This window comes from Apium graveolens, chromosome 5 (genome assembly GCF_009905375.1).
Source record: "Apium graveolens cultivar Ventura chromosome 5, ASM990537v1, whole genome shotgun sequence".
NCBI lineage: Eukaryota > Viridiplantae > Streptophyta > Magnoliopsida > Apiales > Apiaceae > Apium > Apium graveolens.
The window spans coordinates 245,871,170-245,887,207 of NC_133651.1; the positions used below are offsets into that span (position 1 = coordinate 245,871,170).

Below are 16,038 nucleotides of genomic sequence, written 5' to 3' on the forward strand. Positions count from 1 at the left end.
AATGTTTAAATAAGATATACCACAGTTTAGAGTAAAGCTTTTTATGGATTGTGATGAGATAATAATAATGAGACCTAAAAGATGATAACTCTAAACTTAAATAGTTCCTGGTCGTAGGATTACTAAATGGTAATTAATAATCCGCAAAGATCGGTACATACTATGCTTGTTTCATTATGAAGGATGTCTGTTCTCATAGACATTTATGTGGTGACACTATAGCTAGTATGTAGGTGCTTATTATAGAATAAGTTCACTGAATATGACTCACACAGCTGAACAACTGATGGAGTTCACTCATGTGTCAGCAGTTGTTCACATAGTGATAGTTGTACAAGTATCCTTAGACTTGAGGTCATCATAGTCATCTTGTGTACACTGAACTATGCTTTGGTTTAGTTCTTAGTCTCAAGGGACAATTATAAGGGCTCTACTGGGTATAGGAATTTGTACACGAAGATAGTGTATGATCAATAAAGGATCTACCCCTTCCAGTAAAGGAAGAGAATGTTCAATGCTGATCCACTTATGCTAGTTCAGAAATCTCTGGCCAGAGTGAATGAAATTAGAAAGGAGTTTCTAATTTACATTAAATAGAACTAAGCATAGTGAATGGGAAAGCAAGTGATTAAATAAGATAGGCTTGACACAAGTTTCATGCCTTGTATTTAATCGTGACATTGTAGGGTAGAAGGAATTGATTGTACGGTAACTACTCACTGAATAGGTTCTTGGTATTCTAAGCAGTGAATTCGTATTATCCGGATAGTCGCGATATGCTGAGAAGTATCCCTCACGATGTAGAATAAATATGATTAATTAATTAATCATATTTAATGAATTAGAGAATTTATATAAATAATGATAAAATAGTTTAATTATTATTTATTTCTACTACCGGCTTAATATTGAACCTACAGGGTCACACTATAAAAGAGAATGATTTAATGGTGGAGGAATTAATTAATAATGGCTGATAATTATTTATTTATGAAATAAATAATTAATTGGCAAATTTAATAATTGATTAAATGAGATTTAATTGATTATAAATTAATTAAGAAAAGGTTCTTAATATTATTAATTAAGAATTTATTTTTTGGAAATTAAATCAAGTGAGAGAATTATTTCTAAAGAGTTTAGAAAAAGGATTAATAATTAAAAGGTGTTTTAATTATTAGTGAGAATAATAAAGGGTTAATAATAATAATATTTTATGGGAAAATTTTCAGCTGAAAATTTTGCCTATAAATATACTATTATAGACCCTATTTTTGCCTCAACCAAAAAGATTTATAAAACCCTAATTCTCTTCATCTCCCCCTCCTTCATTACATCGTTTTCTTGGTGGATACCAGTGGAGTGCTTCACACTTGAGGAGCAGCTGCTAAGGATCTCCGTTCATCGTTTTTGGATCGCCATTAAAGACCTCCATCTTTCCATTAACGTAAAGCTTCTTAAGGTAAACATACTGAACTACGAATTAAATATTATTTTTCGCATGGATCCTGCGGAGGGTTTCGGTAGATTTAAATTTACGTTTTCGCTGTGTTTATGTGCTACAAACCCTTCACAAAGTTCAACTATAGTTACAAGTGCAGATGACGTAGTAATTGTGCAATCACTATTAGGATTGAGGGAAGGTAGTGACTTGAGTGAGAGTCTGGGTTGCTCCCAAGAAAAAGGAGAGGAAAAGAGTGATCCAATGCAGTCCATTTCTTCAGGACTGGCAAAAGTGAGTGTGAGGAGTCCCTCCTTAGATGGTGAAAGTGAGGGTGTGAGGGTGGGGAGCCAAGGTGAGACCTTGACGCAAGAAAAGAGAGATAATGAGAGAAATGCAGGTACGGGAGACATAAGGGTGGGTGTCATTTCAAGTGAGTTAATGAATTTCCAGGATGCTAACAGGGAGGAACTATTTCAACAAAGTCAAGTTGTTGTAGATTCCACCTCCTTGGATGCTGAGGTATTTACTTACCATGTTCCAGCATATCAACTTCTAGCTGGACAGGGCAATGACAATGCAGAAAGGATGCCAAACTTGGTGCACACCACACAGTCCATGCAAAGAGCTAAGGATGCCATCACAGCTTTGCCTTCAACAGCTGGTGATGTTGATTATGAGACCGGTGGCTCAGAAGAATTCTTTGGGGGTGAGGGTGGAGATAGTGAAGAAGAGCCATTAGACATAGGGGGAGAAGTAGGCCCTAGTTCAAGATCAGGCATGCCATCTTGGGCATTTTCAAAGCAGTGTGATGAATACTATTTCAAGATAACACTCATCCAACTTATCATCCAAACACAGTTTGCACTTCAATCATCCACAAATGCTAGCACCAAGAAGCTTATGCAAGCACATCTTGCATCTCTCCAACTAAAGCAAATATCAGGCTACCAACAAAGTCAAAATGTCTCCCTCATCAAAAATGAAGTTGATCAACTCAAGAAAGACATGTCTGACAAGTTGGAAGCTAGACTTCCAGAGACAACAATGATAGACATCAAAAGACAGCTCAGGAAAAACTCTGATCTTGCAACCAAGGTGAATTCCTTGGACAAAAGAATGGTTGTTATGGAAGCTTCTCTTACAGCAATTCATCTACAATAAGCTCAACAAACAGACTTGCTTCAAAAACTGGTGGCTGCACAGACCTCCTCCTCTACTAAGCTTGATGATAACAAAAAGGGGGAGAAAGAGAGTTCTAGGAGTGAGGGGGAGCAAAAAGTGTTCAACATTCAAGTGAGTAAAGCAATTATACCAACAATTGCTTTCACAAAGCCACCAGCTAAAGATAGCATTGATCTAATTAATGAAGCAGCAACTACTTTGAGAGTAGCTGAGAAGAAGCAGTTTAGTCCAATAAACTGGGAGAAAATTGATGAGGATATTCAAAAGAAGTTTAGTCTAGCAAAGAAGCCAGAAAAATCAGTTATTCATCACTCTCAAGTCAGGAAAATTTATGTGAATGATATGAGCATGAACTATCTGGAAAAAGTCTAGACATCCTACATCAAATCCCCAAAGGCAAATTTAATTATGAATCCAAAGGTGAACTACCCAAAGTCTTTACTCAAAACCCTTTGGACACAGTGTATGAGACACCAAAGCCTGATGAGAAGAAAATATTGTCAAGATCTATTGCATTCTACAAGGATCCAGCTGATTCAGCATTGAAAAGGAGAATTGCCAAGGTTTTCAGAAATGGTAAGGAAATTTGTGTGGTGGCTGGACACGCTCAATTTGTTGAAGCAAAAAGGGAAGAAAAGGCAAGATTGAAGTAAGAAAAGAAGCAAGCTGCTCTAGATGCTAAAAAGCTCAAACAAAAGAAGGAGCAAGCTACTATCTTGGCCAAGTTGCAAGTTGTGAAACCCACACAACAAATTCCTAAACAACCATCTAAAACCACTGAATCTAAGGATATGAAAATGCAAGAAGAATCACAGCAGAAAAGAAGGTTTAGATACAAACTTCACTCCAAGAGAAAAGTGAACTTTGATGAAGAAGGATTGGAAGATCAGTTTCCCAAGAAGTCTACTTCTACAACAACTCAAACATCCATGCCCTCTGTGGCACATGAAGAATTCAAGATAGATCCATCCAAAAAATTTCATGGTGAACCTATCATTCCAAAGGATGATCCAATAGACTGAGATAGTCAACCAATTCCTGAACTCAATCTACCTCATTTCATGAAGCCAAAGAAGACAAAGACCAGAGCAGTCAAGAAAGTGAAGCCCTCAACTCTCAGATCCAAGTCCCTAACCAAAGCTCAAACCAAGGTCAACAAGGGAGATATCATGTACATATGTGACATCAAGGAATTATCTAATCTAAACCTCTATCTAGATGAACTGGAAGAAGTTAGAGGTATTGATGCTTACAAGAATCTACCTGAAAGGTTAGTATTCAAGCACAAGGGAGGAAAAGAGATACCATGGCCACTTCACAGGATTCTTCAAGAGAGCCAATCTGTACTGATAAAAGTTTATTCATCCTTCAAAAAGAACTTTGGATTCAATGTGACAGCTAGAAGATTAGTTCTAAAGAAGATTGAAGAACTAAGGAGTATTAGAGCCAAAGATGCACTCCCAAAGACCAAAGACCTTAACTATTCCTTACACAAGGAGTAGAGTGCATCTAAGGCCCTACTGGCTGATGGAATTCATGGATGATAAGGGAGTTAGAAGATTCTTCAGATTAGAGGACCAGTTGAGCATCTCTAGTAATGAGACTCTTCTGGAAATGCAAGGAATGCTAGATCTTTCAGAATCTGATGAACTTGAATTCCATAGACAGCTCCAAAATCAGATAGAAGAAAACAACAGGAGGCTTGGGAAGAAATCAAGGAAATAGATCAATCTACTCAGACTAGAGGAGCACCTTGAAAATGATTGTGAGCAAATCTTTGTACACTTTGTCTTGTAAATTTTTCAGAAAAACTTGCAGCACTTTTTAGTTTTATCTACTACTTTTTAAATCTGTATTTTTAGAGTTTTTTGTTATCATCAAGTTTCTCTTAATTTATGGCTACAATTCTGGTAGACATAAATTGGGGGAGATTGTTGAGAATATGTTGTGAACTTGATGATTACATTAACAAAATACCTTAGTAGATTCAACTTAGTGAAAAATGTAGCACTCGACGGATGACTCAATATAGTCCCGACGGATGATGATTTGACATCCATCGAGTGAGTAGCTTATGTAACAATAAGTCATGTAACATATTTCTGCAAACACCTTTATATAGATTCTGTAGTAGCATATAAGTCATGTTGACTTTAATTAGATATGCAGAATAGGTTGATTAATTGTAAATATAAGATGTCTTGTAATTCTGCATAAATGAAATGAAGTCAAGTGTCAAATAGCTACCCGACGGATGATCAACAAAGCTACCCGACGGATGATCAACAAGGCAACCCGACGGATGATCAACATGGCAACCCGACGGATGATAATGATGTACCCAACGGATGATTAATTCAAACATCTGTTGACAGTGACAACACAGTCACATGCGTCGAGTGTTTGCAAAAGGAATGTGGCAGCCTATTCAGCTGGGTTTTTTAGAACAAAGAAGCATTACCATTTCCATGCTATTATGAAGATATTCAAAGATGTTGGAATAGAGTAGTGAAGCAACATGGTATTAGACTTGATATATTTTGTTTTATTATCTTGTCTTATTACTATGTAATCTTAGTGATATATAAATCAAGAGTAGCAAGTAGAACAACAACAAGACTAAGCAAATACATTCTCAGAGAAACAATTGTAAGCTGTATCCTGTAGCATTTCTCTGTAAGCTTAGTTGTTCATATTTTTAAGCAGCTGTGAGTTATTAAAACTTCACAGGGATCTCTTGATATATATATATATATATATATATGGTGGATACATTCAAATCCACCAGAAAGTTTTTAAAGACTTGTGTTTTTATTACTTGTGTTTTTATTTATCTAACTATTCATTCCGCACTTTGCAAATCAAACACTTATAAATTATTAAGTTAGAACCATTTTTCATTAATCTCAAAAAGTAGCCAGAATTACATTCAACCCCCCTTCTGTAATTCTTGTTGTATTGTTAGGGACTAACAAAAACACAAGCAGTTATATATATCCTAAAAAAAGAAGAAATAAGGGAAAGCAAAAAAAATGCATATATAAGTTCTATGCACATAAATAATTAAGGCATATTTTTGTTTTTTATCTTTATTTTTAATTGTTAGCTTTATCTCATCTTTTCTGATTTTACAGTTATATTTTCCCTCCCTTTGTCATTTTGTATACACCTACTCTCATCTATGCTCTAGTTTTGATCAGGTACCCGAATTATCCCTAATATCCAAGTTGCAAGACTCAACACAACAAAAGCGCAAATCTAATGATATTGCTTAAATTAGGAGGGGGGCAAATATTGGACCTTGGACCCAAGGGAAGAGGAAACCAAGACTCTTTTTTTTGACGAAAAAAGAAGATTTTATTAATCAAATAAATCAGAGAACTCAAGATAGACTCTAAATCAATAGGAACAGACCTCCTATCGAAAAATCGACCTGGGAATGAATATGACTCTCTCGCTAAGTAGTGAGCCGCCATATTAATAGATCGGTTAATAAAATACAACTCAGTGTTTAACTCCTCAACTAGAATCTGACACTCCGTAATAATGTTCCCAAACGGAGAAATCATATGCACCTTGCTTAATTGCTTGAACAACAGCTAAACAATCCGACTCATTGACCACATCATGCCACCCCATCACCTTCACCCAGCTGAGCGCCTCCTTTACGGCTATGGCCTATGCAAACTCAGGCCTTACAGCCCCTTGAAACATATCAGATCTCCCCTGAATTACAGCACCATCAGCATCTTTCGCCAAAATCCCAACACCAAATTTCGAACAGTCAGAAAACAATGCAGCATCGACAGAAATCTTAACTTCATTCTGTTTTGGCCCTGCCCAAGAAACTGCTCCATCCCTGATATTAACATCACGATATAGAGTTTTAGTCGACATTACTTGAGCTCCCTTCCATTCTGTAAGAAATTGTTTCGTCAAAAATACCACATGGTGAATTGGTGTTTTAACTTGATTCCACACTACCTTATTCCGAGCTTGCCATATACTCCAGCAAAGTGTGACTATCTCCCCGTATTCATCTTTACTTGCTTGATTCAACATCCGTTGAAGCCACCCATCAAAACTATCAGCATTTGTATTGCTATACGATATGTCTCTCATTCTCCAACACATATCTGTAAAAGAACAGTTAACTAAGACATGAAGAACTGATTCCTCCGCCCCATTACACAGAGGACATTCAACACTCAATGGAACACGTCTCGATGCTAAGATAGTACGAGTTGGTAAGCTATTTGATAATGCCCGCCAAACCATATTCAAGACTTTTGGAGGGGCCTTTATACGCCATATTGATCTCCATAAACTACAAGTATCAGATGTACACCACAAGCCTTTTTGCCGTTGAAGCATACGATACGCAGACTTTACAATATACTCCCCAGTCGTATCTTCATCCCAATACAGCTCATCTTCCCCACTGTTTGCACCAACTGTTGTATTAAAAATACATTGCTCATCTCGCGAGTTAAACAAACCCATTACAATCTCATTATCCCATTGATTACCATCTGTATTTAACAGTTTTGACACTGTGACTCGTTCCAATCCCTGAACCTCCATTGTAACATATGCATTGTTGTCATCATTAAGTCATGGCTGACCCAGAACCTTAATTTTATTGCCATTACCAACCTTTCAGCGTGCACCTGCTCTGATGACCATCTTAGCCTCCCATATACTCCTCCAAACGAAGCTGGGATTATTGCCCAACTTCGAATCAAGAAAATCACAGTCCGGGTAGTACAACGCTTTAAACACCCTACTTGCCAACCTATCTGACTGTGAGATTAATCTCCAGCCTTGTTTACCAAGGAGAGCTAAATTAAAGTCCCTGAAATTCTGAAACCCCACCAATTTTCGACAAATTTCTTTCAAAATCCTTCGTGATTTCAACTGGCAGCAAAAAAATACTCATAGTATAAATTGGAACAGCTTGAGCAACATGCTTAATCAAAACCTCTTTTTCTACTTGTGAAATCCAAGACTCTTTACATGAATGAACTTTATTAGACATCCTCTCCTTCAAAAAATCCAAGACCTTCGATTTATTTCTCCCTACCATGTTTGGAAGGCCCAAGTAAGTTAACTCCTATGCATTTGCAATACGTCACAGATAGAATCTCGACAGTCTTTACTCACATTTGAACGAAAAATCAGTGCTCACTTTGAAAGATTTATTTGTTGGCCTGAGGCTTCTTCAAAAATCTGTAACAACTCCACCATCTTCATCGCTGCCGGAGGAAACCAAGACTTAATTGTAATAATTATGTAACATTTTATGCAAAGGCCCAAGAGACCCATTTGTAAATAATATCCCATTTGGCACTCCCTATAAATATAAAGGCACAACCTCATTTCAAGTGGTTGACTAATTGAATGAAGAAAGTACATTTTTAAAGACTAGTCTTATATATTAATAATACTCAAGGCTTATTACACAGATCTTTTTGGAATCAATTATGGCAGAGTTCGAACCCATGGCGTATTAACCCAACTTCGCAACTTTAATTGCTGATAATATGGCTTCAAGTAGCTCTGCCCAGGTATGTTGCGTAATAGGGTATAATAACATATTGCATAGGCAGGTTCAGACTAAAAACTAAGATAGTAAGACTGTAAGAGACACAAAACTACACTATATTATGTTTACATTTTAAGTTAAACTTGCACTTCTAAACATGAGATCTTCTGATCTAAAGTGTACCTTAATTTAAACAGAAAAGTCCAAGAACAAAAGAAGCACCATAATAGTTAGTAGATAGACATGCGAAATCCCATTCCTTGAGTATTTCCCTGAAGCAACTAAACTGGGAACTTCATTCACATTCTTCCCCAACTTGGAACTTGCATCAACTTCTGTCCCATAATGATTGACCTTGTCCTGACATTGTTCAACTCCAAAAGGAACATGGCTAGTTGATGACAAATTAAATGCGTAACATAGATTTGAGTTATCCCAAGCCCCGAAACGTCTCCCCATTTTTCCATAAAATGATTCAGGGAGTTTAAGTTTGCCTGTGAAACTATTTCCATTAAGGTACATTGCAGTGACATTAGGCATTTCTGCTAGTTTTGGCGTGAGCTCGCCTGTGAGATTGTTGTCATTAAGTCCCAAAAATCTGAGTTCCTTCAACTTAGAAATGGACTCTGGAACTTCACCCGTCAACATCATTTTGGAGAGATCTAAGATAATTAAGCTTTGAAGATTATTCCACTCAAGATTCATGAGGCTTCCACTTATCGGATTTCTTGATAAGACTAATTCTCTTAAATAACTCAGCTCTTGAAGTGACTTTGTCAGAACACCTGCAAATTTATTTCTGCTAAGATCTAACAATGTCAGATTTCTCAGGTTTCCAATTTCATTGGGGATAGCGCCCTCCAACCGATTGTTGCTGACATCAAGTTTCAACAATGAATTTAGCCTACCAAAAGAGAATGGCAAATTCCCAGATAATGAATTTCGACTCAAGTCCATGATTAATAGCTGTTTCAAGCTACCAAAATTCAATGGAATTTGACCTGTAAACTGATTTTCTGAAAATACTAGCCGCTTCAAGTTAATCAAGTTGCCTAGATTTGTTGGCAGTTCACCGCTCATTCCATTTTCTAAGAGCACTAGAGATTGAAGATTAGTAAGGCTACCAAATGAACTTGGAATTTGTCCAATGAGACCAGGGTTTGATCTGAACTCTAGCGACTGTAAGCTGCCTGAAAATGCAGCCCAATCCACAGTAGGGATCGTTATAGGATGGCTTGTGTGTACCATGCAGTTAACAAACGATAGACGTTTGAGGTGCTTTAGTGCAAACAGATAAGGGCTAAATTCCATATTCAAGACACAACTAGGAGAGTTTTCATGTATGAGGCCAATGTTTAATTCAGTGACAAACCAATAGCCATCATCAAATATATCACAAGAAACGCCCTGTTTGAAAAATTAAAAATTGAGTTTAGAACAAAATTTATAAGGGCATCTAGTTACTAATGCCTATAAACTTTGCAAATTAGTTGTTTATACTACATAGTAATTTTATAATCTATAAGGAAAATTAAGTTAAAACTGGCTCTACTTCATATCCTGCTGTAGACATTAGGCAGGTAAATTTTTCATCAACAGTTTCAACTAGAGCCCATAGTTCCAGGTATACTCTCTGGTAAAGTTTTAAAAAACTTTATGCATCCTGTCCTGTGGCAGAGTTCCGAAAGGTATAGAAATTTCCTATATTTCATCTTAAATACGCTCGCGCGCACGATTATACAGCCTAGCTCTTCTCTCAGGTCCATTTTAATGCTTAACTATCATATCAAACAAGATTTATTTACGCAAAAGGATACCTCCATATCATAACATGTTTGTCGATTTTAATTATTTCATAATCTCTGCCAAACAACTATAACAGTCAAATTCTAAGCAATTTATTGAAGTAAAACTCGAAAGTGAACAAAAAGGAGGGAGAGTGAACTGTATAAGTACCTGAATAGGAGTCCAACCACAAGGATCAGGAAAGAGTTCTGAACCATTCCACCACTTACCCACAAACCCTTGAATGGCTAAGTACAGAGCTTCTTTCTCTCTTTTCTCCATTATAGCTCCCACTGTTACATCTTTTTCTCCATTACAATATTCAACACTCAAATAAAGTATGAAAACAAGAGCCATACAAGTGACCCTTGATTTTATGATATGCTTCATTTGCCTAAACAAACTTCACAATTGTAAGTAAAAGGTAATGAAAACAGAGCCAAAACAGGGGAATATGTGTTTCTGCTTTGACGCAAACATACAAAAAATGAACCAAAAACAGAGGAATTTAGAGCACTTTTGGTGATATATAGATGTATTTATAAAGAGAAAAAAACAAGGGGATGATTCTTGAAATTACAAATCTTCTTAAGAACACAGATACTATGGACAAGGAAAGATCCAGTGGTTCAAAAGAAGAACAGGGAAATGAAGGGACATCAAAGGCAAAGCTGCATACTTCTAGATTTTCTTCACTATATTTATAGCATAGCTAAGATCTAGAGTTACAGAGAGAAAGAGAAAGAACAGAGTACAGAAGATATTAGAAAGATATAGCTTTTATTTATCCAGAAAAAAAATTTAAAAGCTATAGCTCAGTTGGTAAACTTGAACAGTTGTAACTTTAGGGATGTTAATCTAAGTTCAGAACTGAACCAACTGAAACCATAGAGAAGCTCAATGCAATGCAACCTGAATTTTATACTTAGTTATGCAATCATTTTCTGAGAAATATGTATCCCTGTAGGCCTCTACTTAGATCGTCTTTAGTGTTTCTAATTAGATTAAATGCATGCAGAATTATAATACAGAAAGAGGTGCATGCAAAACAAAGGCGAGTTTTGTCTCTTGGAACTAGAGCCGGCCACATGTGCGGGTTTTCACCGCTCATTCGGAACCGGTTAATACGGAAACCGTAAAAAATTCGGACTGAACCGGGCCGGTTCAAACCCGCCCAACTCGCTAAATTAGGTGAACCGAATACGAGTTCTAATTTCAAAACCCGGAACCGCACGAGCCCGCACGAGCTGCACGTAGACTGCCACCCGCACTGCCCCCACGAAGGGAAGAAGGGGATAGTTTAATTTGTGTATTATTCTGGACTTCTGGGTTTATTCGGTATATTATTTATTATAGTATATTGTTGATTCGTTTTTATTGTTGAATTAAAAGAATTTATTTTGTAAATTTCAGTTTACAAATTTTATTCGATTTGTAATTTGACTTTAAATTTTAACTGATGATGGTAAATTCGTTTACTAATTTTATTCGTTTTGTAAATTTCTGTAGGTGCCACGAGTTTATATTTTAATAAACATTGATATACTAATTTCGAATTTTAAATAGTGAAAAATATTTATTATACATCTTCAATACATGAATTTAAATCAGAATACAATTTGAATATTATATGCCGGACAAATCAAAATACAATTAGCAATAACTTCTCTACAGAGAATGTACAAATGGTTGAACAGGCAAGATGTTGTTGGATTTACCAATATATATATTTTATAATGGTAACTGGTATGGTTGAAAACTTGAAACATGAACGAAACAGTACAACAGCTTGTACATGAACGAAACCCGCGTGTCAACCCGCCAACCCGCGAGCCCGTGTGCCTGCAACCCGTGAACCGCCTGGCACGCACACGAGTTCAGTGCCGAATCCGAGTTACCTTCTGCAAGTTCAAGCGCAGTCCGGCCCGATTCGCTCGCTTCAAGTGTCGGTTCAGTGTTCAATTTTTCCGATTCCAACCCGCTACAAACCGGTCCGGACCGCACGACCAGCACGGGTGGCCACGTCTGCTTGGAACTTTCTTGTCTCTTTTTGGGCTGTTGGGTATTTAACAGCTTTATGTAGGTAATAATAGAAGAGAAAAGACAGAGGGCTCTGCACCAAATTGCTTTGAAAACTGCGATTTTCTCTTTCCCTTTCAGTCTTTTTACTCTTGGCGGTGGTGTTTTATGTACAACAGTCAATTGAAAGTAAAGAGACTTCTCAAAAGAAATACCTAGTATTACTGTCCATTTCACTGATTTCAAATCAAAGCATACAAGTCCCATCTCTCATTTTTAACAAGATGTTTTGGATTTCAGATCTAATTTTACACTGACATCTCTTAATAGCTTTGTCTGCATCTTTTCACACTATTTTTATAAATATTGATACAATACCTCTGCGCTCAGGGATAGGATATCGTAACAGGATAAATAAAAACACCGTACATGATAAGCGAAATCTCTTACTATCTTATCATAATCTCGAATTTACACAAATGGTGATAAATTAAAGATCCAATTAGTTAATAGGTAGCAAGCAGGGACCAGCTAAAAGGTAAGGTGAGAAGAGTTTTTGGGAAATTTAAGCTATATGCAAATTGGACCACAGCATATGTGGCTTGTATAGTTGTATACTAGAGGGGATGCGAAAACAGAGAGAGAGGAGAAGACTAAAAAGAAAAAGATTTGCAAGGAAGCTCTAAATTATTTAGTAGCAGCCCAGGGCTACTAACATTGACCAGTCTTTTTCAAAATATTTAATTTCTTGTTACTTAAACCTCACTTTATGGTACTACATACCTCTAAAATTTAATTACCGGATGTGCCCTTCAAGAAACAATTAAGTTTTGCCAGTAATTTGGATGTATCATGGGAATGGGAATCGAGATTGAAAATGGAAGGTATGAAATTAGGGGTTAATAAGAATAGAAATGAAATGGAAACCCAAAAATTATGATGGGTTTGATTTATCCACTAAAAGTAAATGGAGTTCTCATTTCTTACTACTAAATTGGTAATTCAAACACTATTACTTGGATTTACGATTCCAAATTCCGTTAATGGGACATATTAATCATTAACCAAAATATTACGGAATCAGAAACTTATTTAATGAAATCCCCTAGAACGAAAGAGATGTATATTTAGTTAGCATTGCATTGGAATGATATTATGATACTACTAAGTACGAGGCCACCACTGGAAACAACCGAACAAAATTTAAAAATACGGTATACCCGTATGGAAGAGTCTAAACTTGTTTATTCCAAGTTATAGCTACATACGTATAGTAAATCAGAGTATAATTTCTTACGTTCTTGCATCATCGCTATGAGAAGAAAAGTTGCAGGTATAACATGCATGTTAGAATAAAATATAAGTTTGACTATAAAATAACAGAAGTGTGTGTCACTCTGTAAAAAAAAAGTGAGGTAATTTTAGATTATTTTTAATACTAGATTACCTCCCGGACAAATGGCCGTTTTTTTTTAAAATAAATTTTGAAATAGTTTAATTTTAATATGTATTATATTTATATCATAACATGCTGAGAAATATAATAAAATTATAAATATAAAGAGTTAGAAAGAGTATGACAAAATTTATAATTTTTTTATTATAATTTTTTATTAATTATAAAAATATATAATAAATTAATAAATATTTAAATTAGTGAAAAGGAGAATTAGTGGAGATTTTAAAAATAAGGAAGGAGAAATGAGAAAGAGATAGAATGAGTGGAGATATAAATGAAAGATAGACATTAAAAATATAATTAATTAGAGGAACATGTTAGTGAAAAATGACATCATCAAATTAATGTGAGTTTGACACATAAGATTTGATGAGGTCAGCATAAGATTTGATGAGGTCAGCTATTTAATGAGAATTTGACACATCATTAACTGTACTCTGTTTTAGTATAGGGTAGATATGTATGTTGGTGCCTCACAGCATTATACCCATCAAGTTTAAGTCAAATAACAAAAATATAGGGGAAGTTAACCAAATCACCTATTCCACGGTAATGTTTCAATTAGTGACATAAAAATAGGATCAGATGTTGATAATACACATTACTTACATATATTTCTACTTAAATTAAAATTGTACTTAATCTTCTACACTCAATTTGTTCATTATACATATCTTATCTACTATCACTTATAAATTATAAATCATTTACATACATACATAACTTATACACTTATATTTGCATAAATACACTACTACTCTCTCTATTACCTAACTTTTTACCTCATCCAGCCTAGAATATGTATTTTGTAATATGTCCTCATAATAATCCCTTAAGCAATTTATGTCTGCACACCACGCTCTACACTTCTACACTATATTTGCACACTCAAATGAAAAGTTTTACACTATATTTTCTGATTATTTTATTTATTGAAATCTTGCAACATCATACATGTGATATTTCTCTTAGCCAACGAGTATGTCTGTATAGCCGACGAATACAAACTATACAGTCGACACGTCCAAGACACATATTCGACACGTCCATATTGCATACTCGAAGAAGGAGCTTCCTGCCAAATTACATTATTATTTCAATGATTGTAATCATCTTGATATCATTATAGTGAAATTATTTCGGTTGGGTATCATATCACCTGTGATTTTTACCGTTTCACGAGAATTTTTCACGTCACCAATTGCTCATGTTCATGTACTTTTAACACATATCGATCCCTCTTTCTTTTTATAATTTTATCATTATTAAATTTATTAGACATAACTTTTAACCCACAAATTTTGATAAAAATACTTGACTCCGTCTATGGGAAACTAGCTAAGAGTCTATATAATTTACAAAATGGTAACGATTCATGGTATGAATGTACGACAAATCAAGACGGTGACATGGATAAGAATGGTTTACATGGGCTCAAGTGTTAAAAAACTTCAATATGACTTGGATGAATAAATTTCAGAAATGAGTAACTCAAGACGAAGTTAGGCTATATTATATCATCATAAATAGAAAGGAAGACCACATGTAATGTGGTACGAAGACATTAATGACTTCTACGACGATAAAAAGTAACACCACATGGAGGAAACTCATATCATCGACCTTGGGAATCATAAGATACAAATGGATGAGACTGTTAGATATTGAGTGCAATATAGAGGGAGGTAATGTTATACCCTAATAATAAAACAAGAATTACAGAAAGGGGGTTGAATGTAATTCTAGCTTCTTTTCTTGATTTTAAAAATGTTCTAACTTAATACATATACCAGTGTTTGATTTGCTGAAGTGCGGAATAAAAAGATAATTGAAATCAAAATACTAAGTAATAAAACACAAGGTTTTAAAACTTTTTGGTGGATTTTAATGTATCCACCATATATATATATATATATAAGATAATCTTGTTTTCTCCCCCTAATCTTGGAAAAACTATTTCATCAAAATGACAGTCAGCGTACCTTGCTGTAAACATATCACCGGGCAAAGGTTCGAGATACTTTATTATAGAGGGAGATTCATAACCGATGTATACCCCTAATCTTCTTTGGGGACCCATCTTTGTACACTGTGGTGGAGCAATAGGGACAAATACCGCACACCCGAAAGTCCTAAGATGGGAAATATTAGGCTCTCTTTCAGAGGCCAATTGTAAGGGAGAAAATTTATGATAACTTATGGGTCTGATGCATATAAGTTCAGCTGTATGTAAAATAGCATGCCCCCAAACTGAAATTGGGAGATTTGTTCTCATAATTAAAGGTCTAGCAATCAATTGGACTCTTTTAGTAAATGATTCTGCAAGACCATTTTGTGTGTGAACATGAGCAACATGATGTTCAACTTTTATTACAATTGACATACAATAATCACTAAATGCACGTGAAGTAAATTCCCCAGCATTATCTAAATGGATGATGCCAATATTATGATCCGGGAATTGTGCTCTTAATCGAGTTATTTGTGCAAGTAGTCTCGCAAACGCCAGGTTACGAGACGATAATAAGCACACATGTGACCACCTTGTTGATGCATTAATTAGTACCATAAAATATTTAAATGGTCCACATGAAGGGTGAATGG

The 16,038-nt window shown here is 35.5% G+C and overlaps 1 protein-coding gene across 1 annotated transcript; it reads right to left on the bottom strand.

The window, feature by feature from the left end:
- Positions 1–8,240: 8,240 nt before the first annotated feature.
- Positions 8,241–10,708, bottom strand: LOC141661683 (uncharacterized). Its single transcript, XM_074468688.1, has 2 exons — positions 10,128–10,708; positions 8,241–9,578 (listed from the first exon to the last, which is right to left on the bottom strand). Exons 1-2 carry the CDS (start codon positions 10,344–10,346, stop codon positions 8,361–8,363), a joined length of 1,437 nt encoding a protein of 478 aa, XP_074324789.1. The 5' UTR covers positions 10,347–10,708; the 3' UTR covers positions 8,241–8,360.
- Positions 10,709–16,038: the final 5,330 nt, after the last annotated feature.

Bases quoted from the DNA above. Each gene is read 5' to 3' on its own strand.
- LOC141661683 (XM_074468688.1), bottom strand. From the start codon at position 10,346: ATGAAGCATATCATAAAATCAAGGGTCACTTGTATGGCTCTTGTTTTC. The intron at 9,579-10,127 runs GTACTTATACAG...TTTTTCAAACAG, and splicing joins GTGGTTGGACTCCTATTCAG to GGCGTTTCTTGTGATATATT.